We start from the raw sequence: 15784 nt of genomic DNA on the forward strand, positions 1-15784 counted from the left end.
TTTCTGCCACACCCTCGCCAACACAGTCCGTGCTCACATTTTGGGATTCTTGCAGTTTTAATTCGCAATTCTCTGTTAAGTGCAAGGGCTGCTTGTGTTTCTTTTTTCTGTGACCTGTCTGTTCACTTTTCCAGCCCATTTTTTGTTCTGAGTTGTTGGTTTTTTTCATTTTTTTTAACCTCTTTATATATGAAGAATATTAAAACTTTGTTACAAATATTTTCTACTAGTTTGTCACTGTCTTTTTATTTTGCAAATGTCATCTTTTGCCACGTAGAATTTTTTCTCTTCTTCAAGTTTTATGTAATGAAATTTATTTTTTTCTTCCCTTTCTGTTTCTGTGTTTTAGCTCACAGAAATTTTTCTCACTCAGGTCTTAGAGAAACGTGCTTTCCTCATGCTTTCTTCTAGTACTTGTATGGTTTTGCCTTTTACATTTAAACCTCTACCCATTTGGAATTTACTTGTGCATGGTGTGACAAAAGCATCCAATATTATTTTTTTTTCCATGTATCTAGTCAATTATCCCAATCTACTTATTAAAAACTCCATCTACTCTCCAAAGACCTACGGTGCCACCTTTAGTGTAAGTTAACTCTGGCATTTGTGTTTGAGTCTTCTTGGTTTCCTGTTCTATTTCACAGGTCTGTCTGTTATCCATGGGCCAAAAAGTATACTCTTTTAACATGTTTTGCAGTTTATTGTAATATCTGGAAGAGCTAGCCCTGCCTTCTTGCTCCACCTTTCAGGTTTTTACTGCCTGCCTAGTCATGTTTACTTGTTCTTCCAAACTAACTTTACAACTGGCCAGAACCAGCAAAAAAAAGAGAGAGAGAAAAATCTAAAAGCATTTTACTGAGATTATATTAATTATTTATATATTAAATTTATTATTTATGATTTTAGAGAGAACTGTAGGAAGACATGTTGTTGTGTCTTCCTGTTCAACACAATGTGTGTTTATATTTGTTTAAGTCTACACTTGTGTTTTTTAGGACAGTTTTATAATTTTCCTATATAAATTTTGTGCATTTCTTCTTTAGATTATTTATGCCTAAGTGTATTTTATTGTATTTATTGTATTTTATTATTTGTTGTGTTGAAAAAAGTCTTCTATTAAATCTTCTGTCTGGCTTTTGCTTGTGTATACAAAGAATATTGGCTTTTTATCTCAATTTTATAACCTGATATTTTATTAAATTCTCTAATTGTCGATAGTAGTATTTTTTTTTCATTATTATGGGATTTTCCAGACTTTACTCATGTCACATGCAAAAAGAACTAGTTTTACCTCTTTGCAAATCTGCTGTCTCTAGCTGCTTTCTCTGGGCCCGTCCTGCTTTGGTTGCTGCCCCCAGTGGTTTCCCTAGGATGAGTCTGTGTCCTGGCGGAGCTGGGCTTGGCGAGCTCTGAGGGCTCAGCTGGCCTGGTGGCTCCAGACCTCCAGACCCTGAAGTCGACTGTGACCTGAAGTGCGCAAGCTCTTGCCAGATGGGCCCAATGTCCCAGTGAATAGCGCCCATGGGAGCTTTGGGTTCTGCTTTCTCAGTGCATCAGGCACCCCACGCTTCCCTCCATGTGTTCTGCAGAAGTGCTAAGCTACAGGGCTTAGGTGCTCCACCTCTGTCCCTACTTGGTGGCAGCTTGAGGGGGGCCCCTGGGTCCTGGAATGGGTCCTGTGGGCTGAGTTGGGGGAAACAGTTCTTTGGGGTTGGCTGTGCATGTTTTCTGGGGGTTTTGTTTTTGCTGTCTTAATTGCTCTATTTTTATGGGGAGATTTGACAAGATTAAAAGCTTTGCCGCTGCTCCATCTTCCTGGAATTCCTACCCCACTCTCCTTAAATATGCTATCCTAACATATCCATGGCTCTTCTCTTTGGAAAAGGATTTGCTTTGGTATGCGTTTCATATTTAAGGAGAGCTAACGGTGCTCCACACTGTGATGAAGGGGATTGCTAAGGAAGACCACGGGAGGTGCTCTTTGCACACCTTACCAACACCATTTCTGGAAAACTACCTGGAATTCCCAAATCCTCAACGAACTACATCAGAATGATTTTTGAGAGACCAAATTCATCTTCAGGAGGTAGAGAAATGCCTGGACCAGTATTTGCAGGAGGCTCCTTCCAGTGATGCGATGGGCTGGGGAGCTATCACTGAGTGAAACATGTCTGGGTCTGAGTTGGAGAGGTTTGCCAGGGCACAACATTCCTTAGGTTTTGTGTTTTATCTTCAAAATAAAGTCATTTTGCGTTGAGCCCTTGGGTTAAATCAGTGCCCTAGGCACAAGTGTATTTGCCTTGTGGCTCCCACACCCGCGTGCCCCAGAGAAGCAGAAGTCCCTGGCTGCATGCCAAGTGCAGACACAGGTGGGATTAAATCCGATAGTGCTTGTGCATCTACACATGCGTGGAGGAAGCGGAGGCTGGCCGGGTGACCCTCTTACCCAACTTCTCATCCACGCAGGCTGCAGAATTGAGTTTCCTGACTCCATTTCTGTTCCCTGAATCCCATGTGCGGGGAGCACAGGTTGTTATATGGAAAAGGATGGCTTTGGGGCCAGCACAGTGTCCCCACCTACACTCCCTACTCCCTGATGAGAACAACCTCCAAGAACAACCAGTGGCAGGAGGATGCTCCCTCTGAAAAGGGGCTGGAAGGGAGAGCCCATCCCCACGGAAGCCCCCACGCACCTCAGGGCTGCCCGTGTGCGGCGCTCCCTCCTCATCCTCTCCCCGGTGACCTGGAGCTGGGCTGTGGATGGCGGGTGTGCCCAGCGCAAGTGGCGAGCTCGTTGTCGGGCAGCCAAGACCTGTCGGGGACAAGAGCACTGTGAGCTGCGGGCTGGTGGGTGGAGGAGAGAGGCCCTGGCGTTCCTGCCAAGCCAGCATCACTGTGCTTTGGGAGCTGGGTGTTTGGGAACAAAGAGGGACTTTGTGCGGATAACATATACCATGTGGTTGCAGAGGGGGTTGGTGAGGGGGGTAGACCTATTTTTAAAAATCTGCCCATGTCCTGGGCAAGCTTTTTTGGCAGGGATTGCAGCTGGGTCATTACAAAGAGCTGCTTTACATGAAAGGCGTGTCTACTACTGTCAAATTACAGGAGCAATTATCTTTGGCATTTGCCGGGAAATTTTCTCTTAGAGACCTTCCAAGTATGGAAATGCCGTTTTGAAGTACAGTCTTAGTAAGAAATGATCTTTATTTTTTTCTTTTATTAAAAAAAAAGCATTATTGTATCTGTTTAAGGTCATGGAAAAATAGTAGCCAGGTAAATCAACCCATTGAAGGAATTCATTCATTTATCTCTAACTCATTCATTCATTCAGTACACATTTACTGAGCAGACACCGGGTCAGGACTGGGGACATCTGAGAGATCAGAGGCTTTGGGTTTCTAAGAAATACACGGCAAGTATGCAAACAATACACAGTAGTGCCCCCTTATCTGCGGGGAATTCATTCCAAGACCCTAGTGGACGCCTGAAACCACAGATAGTACCAAACCCTATACGTACTGTGTTTTATCTTATACATACATACCTATGATAACGTTTAATTTACAAATTAGACAAGTAAGAGATGAACAGCAATAACTAATAATAAAACAGAACTATAACAGCATACTGTGATAAAACTTACATGAATGTGGCCTTTCTCTCTCTCTCTCTCAAAATATCTTATCGTCCTATACTCACCCTTTTCTTGTCAATTGCAGGTAACTAAAACCGCAGATAAGGGGGACTACTGTACAGTGAGAAGTTACATGCGCAGACCCTCCCAGCCACTGCACCATTCTGAGTCCTGAGAAGGGAGAGTGTGTTGCACATAGGTTTGGAGATGCAGGCCTGGCCCTCACGATCATGGCTGAATTTGCTGGAAGGAATCTCACCCCTGAGGATGAGACTTCAGCAAGAAAAAGCAGAGACCCGCAGCACGGTAAAGGGTAGCTGTGTGGGGGGAGCAGAGAAAGAAGCAGAAAGGAGAGAGGAGTTCAGAAGGCAGGAGGGAAACCACAGCAATGCTGTGTCTCGGAAGCTATGGGGCTGGAGGGCAGGGGTGCAGAAAAGGGGGAGCAATGACCCAGGTTTGAGACCCAGACCCCACTTACTGCCACGTGGCCTTCGTCTAATCATTCCATCTCTCTGAGCTTCTGTTTTCTCATTTTGAAATGGGGTGAGATAGTGCTGCCTGTTCCCTAATTGCTTGTAAGGAACAAAGGATGTACCAGATGTAGATAAAGTACAGGCGTGCAACAGCACGATGACTGGTGCACGGTTGACGGTCACCACACAGTTCACCATCATCCGGAGTTCCGGGTGAGGCCAAGAGGCTGTGGCGGAGGAAGTCCCGGACAGGGCCCATAGGAGCTCCCTGGCCTCCTCTGAGAGGCAGAGGCAGGCTCTGACTGTAAATCAGCAGGGATGCTGTCCGTGCTCATAACTGACTTCTACTTCTGCCACGGGAGACCAGAACGGCGCACCGTGTTTCTCATGCACTTGTGTTAACAACAGTCTTGGTGGCTGGGAGGCCTCGCCCTTCCTATCACCTGCTCTGTCCAAGAGAATGCTATACACACAATAGGCAAAACTGAGCATCAGAAGACTGGGAGGGAGGGAAGGAGGAAGGAAGGAAGGAAGGAAGGGCGGGGTAAGGAAAGGAGGAGGGCGCTTTCTGTGGGTCCACTGAGATGCAAATGGCCTAAAAATTTTCTAAAATCATGGCCAAGAATTGTATTTCTCATTTGCTTCAGTATTTTAAAATACCCTCATTTTCTTGATGCTGCGGCTTCTTTGGGATCGGGGTAAAGGAAATAAATCTGTGTGTTCACCTGTCATGTACACGTGTGTGAAGCAGCATAAGAGATTAAAATACACCCCATGGGCCTCCAAAAATGCAACCAAGTCGGAGTTCAAAGCCTAAGTGCATACACGGCTGATGAGAATGCACTGCACTGCTCAGAACCCGGCTGCCTGCAGGGACAGCATCCTCACTTTTTCAGCGTCATCTGCCCAGTCAGGAAGGTGGCAGCTTGAGGAAGGGGGACCATGGGCCTTGGAACGTTCTTCCAGCTCAGAGTCCAGATTCCTGGTCGCAGCACACAAAGACTCAGCAAAGAAGTGGCTGTCATCTCTTTTTTTCCAAGCAAAACCCAGCACTGTGAGGCAGATCTGGAGGGAAACAGGATGGTCAGCAGCCCCATGCTGTGCTCTTGTCACCAAGTCGCAAACAGGGCTCCGTCGCCCAGTTTTGAAGTCACTACTAGTCACAGCCCTCGACTCCAGCCACGTCTTCACCAGCTGTGGCCCCACCTAAGAGACTTGTGCTCTCTGGGGCTCAGTTTCCTCAAAGGAAAAGTGAGGTTTAAAAATCCTCGGAGGATTTTTATGAGGATTAAGGAACAGGCCCACGTAGAGCTGAGCGCAGGGCCAGGCTCCCAGGTTTTCCTCCCACACCTTAAACACGGCTATAAAGAAAAGTAATATGCTACCAGAATGAAGCCACTGTTTCCCGTCCCTCCCAGGTCCCCTGCTGACGGAGGCGTTCCTTACCATGAGTGGCTGGGTGACAAGGACACAGCAGAGCACAGAGAGGAATAGCAGGTGCAGCCACTGCACACACTGCGCCGGGCCAAACCTGCCCCAGGAGACGGCATGGTCAGCACCTCTCAGAGAGAGCTGCCTGACAGTCATCACTACCCAAGCAAGACGTAGCCCAGGGTGGTCCGTGCCCTCACCGCTGCAGTGCACGCATGGGACGCCAGCTGCGGCCAGGGAGGGGTTGCCCAACGTGGGCACAATGTCCCTCTGCCCACTGGAGGGGAGTCCCTTCCTGCTGAGAGGACATCCACCTCCCCAAAGCTGCACAGTGGGCAGGAGAAAGGAAAACCCAACACATGGACAGAACAGCATGCAGGGGGTGGAGTGGGAAGGAACCAAGTCAGATATAATAATAAAAATCACAGCAACAACCACAATAAACAGATGCTGGCAGCGCTTCACGGGCACAGGCACGAGCCGAAAGGTCTGCATTTAGCATTTCACCTGCTCTGCCTAAAACCCTGCAGATTAAGTACTCTGAGTAGCCCTATTTCACAGGAGAGCAAACTGAGGTGCAGAGAGGCTTTAAGTGCCTTGCCCAGCCTCACGGTGACTCAACACATGCAATTGGGGTAGGGGAGAGAATCAGGAAGAAAGTGTCTTGGTTTCTGAAGATGTAGGCCCAAAGGAGACACGTGGAATGACCTTGGGGTCTCTGATGGCCTGAGTTGCACAGGGAGCCAGACCAAGAGGCAGCATGTGGGGAGGACAAATCAGACTCTGTGACATGTGTCTCGCAGGCAAATGCTTTTCCAGGCAATGGGAGATGATGACAGGCATGCTCTAGCCAGTGCACCCAGCTTGGTGCTGCCCTTCTCAGGAGCTCTAGGGCTAGGTTCCTTTCTTGCTTAGGTGAGGGTCCTGCAAGTTTTAGAATTACCTGGGATGGCAGCCTGGCCCAGATGGCCCAGAGCTGGCCAGGCCAAGTGACTCTCTGGGGGTTGCATGTTTATATCCACCCCCAGGAGGTGGGAGGGAGAAATGAGGGAGGAAAAAGCAGTAAGTGACATCTGGTACCTGCATTTTATGAGTTCCCAGAAATGCATGGATTTCCTTACAAATGCAGACTTCCTACCAAAGGACCTGAGGGTATTTGAAAAACCTCAAAAACTCACCTGTAGCCTAGAACTCCTGTCCCCAAACCACAGGCCAGGGAAGTCATTCCACAAAGGGCCCACGCTGCAGAGCCTGACCAAGGCAGACAAGCCTGTAGCCACCAGGACATAAGACCTTCAAAAACACCACTGGGAGCTACGGAAGAGCAGGACAGACACACAGCAGGTTAAACTCCATAGACACAACGGTGAATTCTATGTGTCAACTTGACGGGGCCATGGCGTACCCAGACATTCAGTCAAACATTTCTGGGTGTGGCTGTGCAGGTGTTTCCAGATGACTGTGTAAGGCAGATGGCTCTCCCCACTGTAGCTTGGCCTCATCCCATCAGTTGAGGCCTGAATAGAACAGGCTGAGTAAGAGGAACTCCCCCGCCTGCACATTGAGCTGGGACGCTGGTCTTTGCCTGAACGGCAGGGGCCCATGCAGTGCCCTTGGTGGCCTCCCCTCCTGAACCAACTGAGAGGCCCCCAGCAGCACAGGCGGAGGGGCCAGTCTCCACTTCAGACCCCAGATGACCAAGCGGGCTGATCTGGAATCCGCAGGGTCTGTCCGGATTTGGATCAAGTCTACGCATGCCACTAGGACACGGCTGTGCTTGTCCCCACAGTCTCCACCATTCCCTCTGCTGTGTAATTTCTCCAGAGCCACACTCGTAACCGGAGGGTTACCCCAAAGAGTTCTTTGCACCTTCCTTCCTGCCAACCTCCTGGCCTGAGTCACCTTGTAGACGGGTCGGGCAGCAGTGGCTCTTTTCCTCCTTGTGGTCAGCCCCACGCATCCCCAGCTCAGGGGGTGGACAGGCCATGTCATCACGGCTCAATGCCTTCCTCCGGGCCCCATCATTCCCAGAGAGAATGGCTGATGCAGCCTGCTGGAATGAAAAGGTCAGGCCAAGGTCAATGTCTGCATGGACAGGGCTTTCCATGTAATGCTCTGCCCTGGTCATCACGGCTCAATGCCTTCCTCCGGGCCCCATCATTCCCAGAGAGAATGGCTGATGCAGGCTGCTGGAATGAAAAGGTCAGGCCAAGGTCAATGTCTGCATGGACAGGGCTTTCCATGTAATGCTCTGCCCTCTGTCAGCCCTCTCAGAAGACAGGCGTGGCACTGGTGGGGAGGTGCCAAGCACAGGGCCCAGGTGAGCTCTTGAGGGAGGATGCACCGTGAGGCCCAGGAGCTGGCTCCTTTGTACCCTGCGGGGGGCAGCGGGGTGCCCTTGGGTGATGCTGGCAGCCTTGTGGCAGCTCCCCGCAGTCCGTGGGTTACACCCTGCTCTGTGGGAGGCACAACCCTGCCAGAGGAGGGAAATCAGACAAGAGGAATGGACTGAGCAACAGCTCCAGGGTGGGAGGGGCAGAGCCCAGTGTGATGTCGTAGGCACAGGGGACACACTGTGGCCCCGAGCAGGAGGTTAGAGCCTGGAGAACACAGGGAATCATACGTACCCTAAAACATCCCCACAAAAGAATCACACCCAAGTGAAGGGTAGTCGCACCGATCCAAAAAGCAAATGTGCTGCTGCGGCTGCATCGTTACAAACTGCCCTTCAATTGCCCCATGTCCAGGCCTGTTTGGCACCTGGAACGGAGCTCCCCTCTCTGGGGCGGGTCCTCTGAGCCCCACTGCCCATGAGGGCTGGCAGGAGCTGGCCAGGCAAGCTCCCGGGCCTCGCTGCTCACAGCATGTCTCCCACTGGTCCTGCCAGTGTTTCAGTGAATATACACATGGGGCTTTCCAAACTCAGCGGGGCTGTCCCCCTTCCCGTTTCCAGCCTCTGCTGAGACTCCTCCTCCCTGATCCTACCTGTACTGCCAGCCCCCGTGGCCTGGATCCTGGGAACCCACCTGCATCTCAGGAGGATGGCCCGGTCAACACAGTGGGTCTTACACAGGTCTTTTCCTCGTCTCCATCTCACCTTGGACTTGACCCACCCGTGCCAGGCCACAGGCAGGGAAACACAGGAGAACCTCATTGTCAGCATTTTCTGCTAGAGAATTAGCTACCGCACCTAATTATCAATTTACCTTGCATGGCTCCTGTGCATCTGGTATCCTTCTATGGGAGTTAGGGCCTGATATTAAAAAAAAAAAAAAAAAAAAAGCCAAGTGTATGATGCTGAGTGAGGGATATGTTCAGGGTTGCTAGGGATACCGTTTTCCTCAGGAAATACTTTCTTCCTGACTCAGCCAAAACGAGTCTTTTGAGAGCCAGGACAAGGCTAGAAAGGGGCCTTTTGACACCGCCATCTGGTGTGGGCTTGGAAAGCCCCTCACACCCACTGAGGCTGCCCTAGGGAAACACAGCAGCTTCAGAAAAATGCTTAACTAAAACAGTAAAAAGAGCCTTAAGAGAACATACTGACAAATATGAGTATATCAAATTTTAAAAAGTAATAAACTTGGGCCGGCCCGGTGGCGCACTGCTACAGTGCGCCGCTTGGGAAGCGCAGTGGCGCTCCCGCTGAGGGTTCGGATCCCACATACAGACCAGCTGCTCACTGGCTGAGCGAGGGGCGGGAGCAACACCGAGGGTTGCGATCCATTGCCGGGCACGAAAAAAAAAAAAAAAAAAAAGTAATAAACTCAAAGGGCCAAAGCAGTTGGGAAAAGCTCCCATCTGACAAAAGCCTGATGTACCCAGTTAGTGACAAGCACATACACATCACACAGAAGAAAGGATTTTACGAGGTGAATGTAAACCTCTGTGAAGGAAATGGACGGACCACAGAAAACAAAACGGCTTTTACACCTATGAAATGACGATCAACTCCACTCATAATAAACACATTGCAAACTGGAAGTAGGAGATATAGTTCCTGTTGAGATAGGAGGTGCTCACTTTCCCTGAGTTAAAGGCCACTCCCCTGAGTCTCAAACCACTCCCTTAGGTCTCAGGCCCCTCCTCTGAGTCCTGAGCTACTGCTGCTTGTTGCACCTGTTTTTGGCACCAACAGGTAGAGTTTGAGACGAAGGAGGCAGACATGTAATTTCGGTGGCTGAGCATGCCCAGTAGAAAGGAGTTTATCCTATGAATGACCTTCCACTGGAGGCACTAGAGAGCACCTAGCATATTTTAAGTGTATTCAGTAGAATTTGACCAATGAGCATGCTCCAAAGAGACCAACTTAGCATGTGCAAGGCTATGTTAATAACTAGGAACCGCCCCTTCAGTTGAATGTTCATTAGATAGCCTGAACATGTATAGATAGCCAACTATAAAAATTGAATCCAGGAAGAAGGCAGGGCTCTTGCTCACTCTCTCTGGAGCCAGCCTGCACTTCACACGAGGGGTGTATTTCTTACTTTTTGTGTTAAACCTGCTTTGAGCAGGCTGCTGCTCACCCTCTGTAGCCAGCCCAGACTTAGTTTGTGAAAATATGTATTTCTTACTTTTGCATTAAACTTGTATGGCTGTCACTCACTGTCTGGAGCCAGCCCACACTTTCCCTGTGAAGTGTGTAATTTTTCTTGCTCTTTACATTAAACCTATTTTCACTTTCTACTGTGACTCTGCTCTTGAATTCTTTCCTGTGGTGGAGTCAAGAACCTGCTAGGGGATGGGGTGGGCTGAGGCCGGCTACCCAACCTCCCTACACCCTCTCCAATATCACTTTGAGCAGATTGGCCCGAAACAATCAGCCACAACGGGAACGTCTCTACGTGTTTTTTAGTGCACATTTACCCTGGGTTATCTGTGCTCCACACAGGCGGCAGCATGGCTCAGCTCCGGAAGGCCCCAAGGTGTCCTGTGGAGGTAAAGAGGTTGTGTAGAGAGGGTGCTGCCCAGCCATGAAGGTGCTTCTCAGGAGAACAGGGCCACGGTACCTTGCTGAGCCGGAAGAGCAGGGACAGGAGCTGTGCCCCCGGAGAGGCCAGGAGGGTACACAGGAGACCCACCCCAAAAGATCCAGGAGTGACGTTGGTGGGGCCAACATCCAGCAGAAGCTGCAATGATCCAATGGCACCAATTACCTCTCCCTGAAATGCACGATCATCGTGCCATTACAAATATAATTAATGTGAATGTACATGTTATATTTAATTGAAGTTTCTGTCTTCGGGAATCTTTGCCTTCCATCCCAGGTGTAAGAAAAGCACAAGAATTCATTTGTTTTCCTCATGTACAAATCCTTTTGGGATGAACACAGGTCTGCTGAGCACCCACTTTACACTAGGCACATGCTCAGCTGATTTAATCCTTGTGACACGCGACAAGAAGGCATCAATACCCGCAATGCCCCAATGGTCAGGAGAAGCAGTTAACCTCTGAGGAGAGGCCAGCCTCAGGGTCCCTGACTGCGGCCCCAACCTTCTCCCAGGTGGACAGAGCTGTCCCCTACTCATTACTTGATGATATTTCATCATCATCTTTTTACAAATTCTACACACGTCATTCTTTTTTTTAAAAAACCCACTAGCCCATAATTGTTATCGGGCCTCTCTGCCGCCCAGTGCCATGAAGACAGCCACATGCCCTGCCGTCCCATGGACAGATTGCTGAGCCCCACCCCAGAGATGAACCAGAGGATTTGTTTAATATTTAGCTAAACTGTCAACTTTAAAAAAAAAAATTCAGGCATATTCTCATAAGACAACCCAGGCTGCCAACTCCTCTGGAAGAGTCATGCTGCTGGCACCTGGGGTATGCGCTCCCTCCTGCAGCAGCTCGGCTCAGCCCACCACCCCACAGCCCTGCCCAGTGCCATCCCAGCATCACCTGCAGGGCCCTCGAGGCACACGGGTCAACTCCTCTGGAAGAGTCATGCTGCTGGCACCTGGGGTATGCGCTCCCTCCTGCAGCAGCTTGGCTCAGCCCACCACCCCACAGCCCTGCCCAGTGCCATCCCAGCATCACCTGCAGGGCCCTCGAGGCACACGGGCTCATTTCCCCTGGTTTAAACCTTTCTCTGGGGACTGTTCATTTTGCTAATTCCTTAGTCCAGGAGGGGCTGCCCTGTAGGTCTGGGGCCTCCCACCTGCTCTGGTGTTCCAGCGGTGACTGCAGCGGCGAGACACGCGTAGACACACAGCAGGGAGAAGGACAGGGCGAGGCGCTGTGTGAGCAGGTAGCCGCTGGGGGAGGGCCGGCTGTACACCGAGAGCCAGACGTGGAAATCCTTCAGGTACTCCGTGAACTTAGAATAGAAAAGCTGGAACAAAAACAGCAGGAGAATGATTCCCTGCTGTTAGACATTTATGTGAACAGCAATTGGTAACCAGTGGTCTTCTGAGCGGACACATGGACGTGCCCTGGCTCTTGTATCCTGGCTCCTTAACTAGATGCTCAGTGGGCACCGGGTGTAAGCGGACATTCTGTATGGCCCTTCGTATCTGGCTCTTTCTCTCCTTGTCAGCAGCCCCTGGCTCCAGCCAAGCTCCCCACACAGTGGACCCTGTTCACCCCAATCTTCTGCAGGAGCCTCCTGAGCTTTTGTTCTCTGCCTCACCTGTCTGTCTCTTAAATGCCTGTCTCTCTAGAGCCTCAGGTCAATTCCATCTTTGTGTTCTTAACAGAATTTTAAAAACCCTCCACTCTCAGACTCTCTCCCCAGCAGCACAGTTCATTTTAACTAGGCTTTGAGTGCGCCAAGAGCTGGGACTGTGTCCCATCCACATCTGTCCTCAGCAGCCCGTACGTTGCCCGCCACACAGCAGGTGATACGTTGCTTATGGAATTGCACTGAGTTTTAAGTTTGAATTCAATTCAAATAATGCTTGGTGCTCAACATTGTAGAAAAAGCAGAATTTCATGTAGAACTGATATTATGGAATATGAGCAGAATAACACAAGCAAATACCAGCAAAACAGTTTTAAGAGAATGAGAATGTATCTTTTCTATGTAAATTGGCCAACAAGGGATGATTGATTCATAGGACACAGCGCCTTGTGGATATGACTAAATAGTAAGCATAGGTCTCTCACCAAAAGTTCCCAAGCAAAATAGCTGGAGAATAAATAATGTCCTTCTCCTGTGCTAACCATATGCAATCAGCTAAATGGCATTCTCACATGGAAATAACTGCCTGAGGGAAGTCCACGTTGAATTGGGCGTTGAATTGGGCATTGAATCGGGCCTGCAGTTTTAGGTGCTAAAGAATTTCCATATGCTATGGCTGATTTAAAACTCATTTCAAATTCATTGTGATCATATTTCTTACTAAATTAGCAATGTAAGGCCTGAAGAAGTCAAGGTCAGGAGCCTGGCCCTCTCACCACGCAGGTGACAATGGGACGCATGGGTCTTGTGATGGGGGGCAAGTGTCTGTGTTCACTGAGCTCTCGCCAGTGCCTGAGACCCAGCCTCAGAAACCAGAAACACGGAGTCACACAGAAACACGGAGCCACACAAGAAAGTGTTTCCTACAACACCTCCTATTACAGAAATAAACAGGTGGATACTTAAGCAGAGAATAGTGCACACCAGGCCATCATATGGTCCTTAAATGATCCTGAAGAAAATTCATAAGGAGATTCACTCTAGAATGTTAAATTAGAAAGTGCTCAATGCACCAGCATTATTATTACGGTTGCATAAAATATCTTTGTATACAGGGAAAAGTTGTAAGGGAACATGCAAAAATCAAAGCTCTTATAGTTGGTCCGTGGGATTATCAGTGATTTTGTCACTTTTCATGCTCTCCTGCCATCCTGGCCCTGACCACATCTGTATTGTTTATCATTTGTCTTGGTTGTGAAGGTTCCTGAACAATCATTAATTAGAGGGCCCTGGACACCACAGACCACCAGAAACCATAAGTCCAACAATGTCATTACAGTGACAATTAACAGAAGAAAAGCATCATTATAACAATTCATAATTGGCAAAGGAAATTGATCTATGCTTGATGGCCACTTACTGAATACATCATTTAAGACATGAACATCTTGATTAATAACTAAGAAAAGAGCTAATACATCCAACTTCGGAAAAGTTTAAAGAAATAGCTGCAGAAAAAGAAGCAGAGCCAGACAACGTGGGCAGCCAGGTGTGCCATGGGGTGCCCGGACAGGGCATACCTTCCAGAAGCCGAGCCCCCGGCGCAGACAGGTGAACTCTCGCTCCACACGGCCATCCCGCCGGCCCGCAGCCAGCCAGCACTGGGCAGGGAAGAACCAGCCCTGTCCCGTGCGCAACTCCTTGACCATCACGTGGCTGAGGAACCAGCCCGGGGAAGGCCCACGGCTGTCGTGCCAGATGCGGATCTTGCGGAGTGGGCCCAGCTGGTCAGGAGCACTAGTGACACACACAACAGTGTCTCATCAGTTGAGCATGGGCAGATGGTGTGGCCTGGGGAACCCCGCCAGCCCTGATGCCCACGTTCAAGGCACTGATGGTCCAGGGGAGTGGACGTGTCAGCAGATGACTGTCCTGCAGGGTGACGGGTGAAGCCCCCCAGAACACGGCCAGTGGACCATAAATCCCACAGTGAATCCCTCAGACCATGCACACAAGTCTTCAGTATCTATTATCTATAAGTTTCCCTAAACCAAAGTCACTCAAATCTCATTGATGTATTTGTGTCTGGCATGGCTTAGTCTAAATTTAACCTTCTCTACCTTAATGAGCATATAATACTCCACACCAATAAATATTATAAATGAAATTTTTAGCAGAAAAAATAATTTAGATTAGCACGTTCATATTTTCTAAAAATGTTATGTGCTTGTACTCCTGTCATGATAAATTATCCCTCTTCCTCCAACTCTGCATTTTTTGGTCACCATGTGTCCTTGCTCCTCCTAATTTGGGGTGAACCCAATTAATTTAAGCAGGCTTAGTGACACAGAAAACACTGTGATTATGAACTCTACCAGCATGCAAAACTAATGGATTTTCCTCCCTCCCTCCTTCGTTCCCTCACATAAACATACCGTTTAATCTACTCCAAATAACAAACTGTAATATACTGCACGAGCTTGTCAGTATGTAAGTTGAGGCTCCCTGTTAGAGACCATGTCACACATTCTACTTTCTGTACCTGTGATAAGCTACATCGATTCCGAATCATGCAGCAGGTATATCTCGGAATACCTCAGGATAAAAGTGTGTCTGGAATTCCTTTCAAACAGGGGCTTCTCTGGACAGTAGAGTTCTTTGGTTTCTGAAAGTCCATTTTCACCACATAAAATAATGTAAACCTCAAAACAAAGACACGGGGTAAGAGCTCAGGATATTTAACAGAAGACCCCAAGTAGTGCTGGGGCGGGGGCTTCCTCACACCTTCTGCCAGCTTCTGTCCTCCCACAAAACCACCTCAGAGGCCACGCATGGAGCTAGGGGAGGAGNTGCCAGCTTCTGTCCTCCCACAAAACCACCTCAGAGGCCACGCATGGAGCTAGGGGAGGAGGGACACTCAGCACCCCCACCCCAGGCCGGGCTTGCCTGGAGGGAGCTGCAAGGAGGGACAAGCCATGGTGCCCTTGGGAACTGGGAAATGAGTTTCAAGTGCACATGGATCCTGGAGCCTGCCCTCTCGTGAGAAAGCGTCCTCCACGGGACTTGTGTCTGCATGGCTCTGTGTGGCTCCTGTCCCCTCCTGGGCAGCCTTCTTCTCCCTGCCCTGGGCCAGCTGCTCCACGGGCTCCCACGCTGGCCCTCTCCTAACCCTCCTGTACTGCATCTCACCCCAGCCCCCTCTACCTCGTCCTCTGTCAACTCCTGGGGTTACTGTCTATAGCCCCGAACTCCCACCTCAGCCACATCCCTGCCTCTCCCAGAGGCAGTCTGGACAATTGCCACCCTTCCTCCCTAGCTCCACCTCTGGGTAGTGGGTTCACACCAACTCAGAAGAGAACAGCTGGGTTCTCAAAGGCTCTGAGCTCTGTTCAGAGACAGGAAAAGTCTCTCTGGCTGCCTTCCACAGAGAAGACGGAAGAGGAGAGGGACTGAGCTGCAGCCAGAGAAGGTGACGGCGACTTCCTGCCCTTACAGATGCACAGGGCAGGGACAGTGGGAAGGGCAGGTGGCCTCAGCCCAGGAACGAGACAGGGCAGCCAAGACAGGTGACCAGTGACAGATAGCTTCTGGGGCCACCCTCACACCCTTGGACACCTTTTAGACACC

General features: G+C 49.5%; 1 protein-coding gene across 1 annotated transcript in view; it reads right to left on the reverse strand.

Annotated features, from left to right (window-relative positions):
• LOC103607853 (polycystic kidney disease protein 1-like 1) overlaps positions 1-15784 on the reverse strand; it is a gene marked incomplete at its 5' end in the record, with an annotated part of 92034 nt that overhangs the window by 4832 nt on the left and 71418 nt on the right. Inside the window, 11 exons of the mRNA XM_008592320.1 lie at positions 2694-2812; positions 4996-5172; positions 5554-5638; positions 6717-6852; positions 7441-7591; positions 8745-8791; positions 10402-10465; positions 10545-10664; positions 11696-11869; positions 13738-13954; positions 14753-14859. Of these exons, the coding sequence (XP_008590542.1) occupies positions 2694-2812; positions 4996-5172; positions 5554-5638; positions 6717-6852; positions 7441-7591; positions 8745-8791; positions 10402-10465; positions 10545-10664; positions 11696-11869; positions 13738-13954; positions 14753-14859 (1397 nt within the window). The remainder of the gene's footprint in view (positions 1-2693; positions 2813-4995; positions 5173-5553; positions 5639-6716; positions 6853-7440; positions 7592-8744; positions 8792-10401; positions 10466-10544; positions 10665-11695; positions 11870-13737; positions 13955-14752; positions 14860-15784) is intronic.

The sequence above is a fragment of the Galeopterus variegatus genome, unplaced genomic scaffold (genome assembly GCF_000696425.1).
Source record: "Galeopterus variegatus unplaced genomic scaffold, G_variegatus-3.0.2 Scaffold7777, whole genome shotgun sequence".
Taxonomy (NCBI): Eukaryota; Metazoa; Chordata; class Mammalia; order Dermoptera; family Cynocephalidae; genus Galeopterus; species Galeopterus variegatus.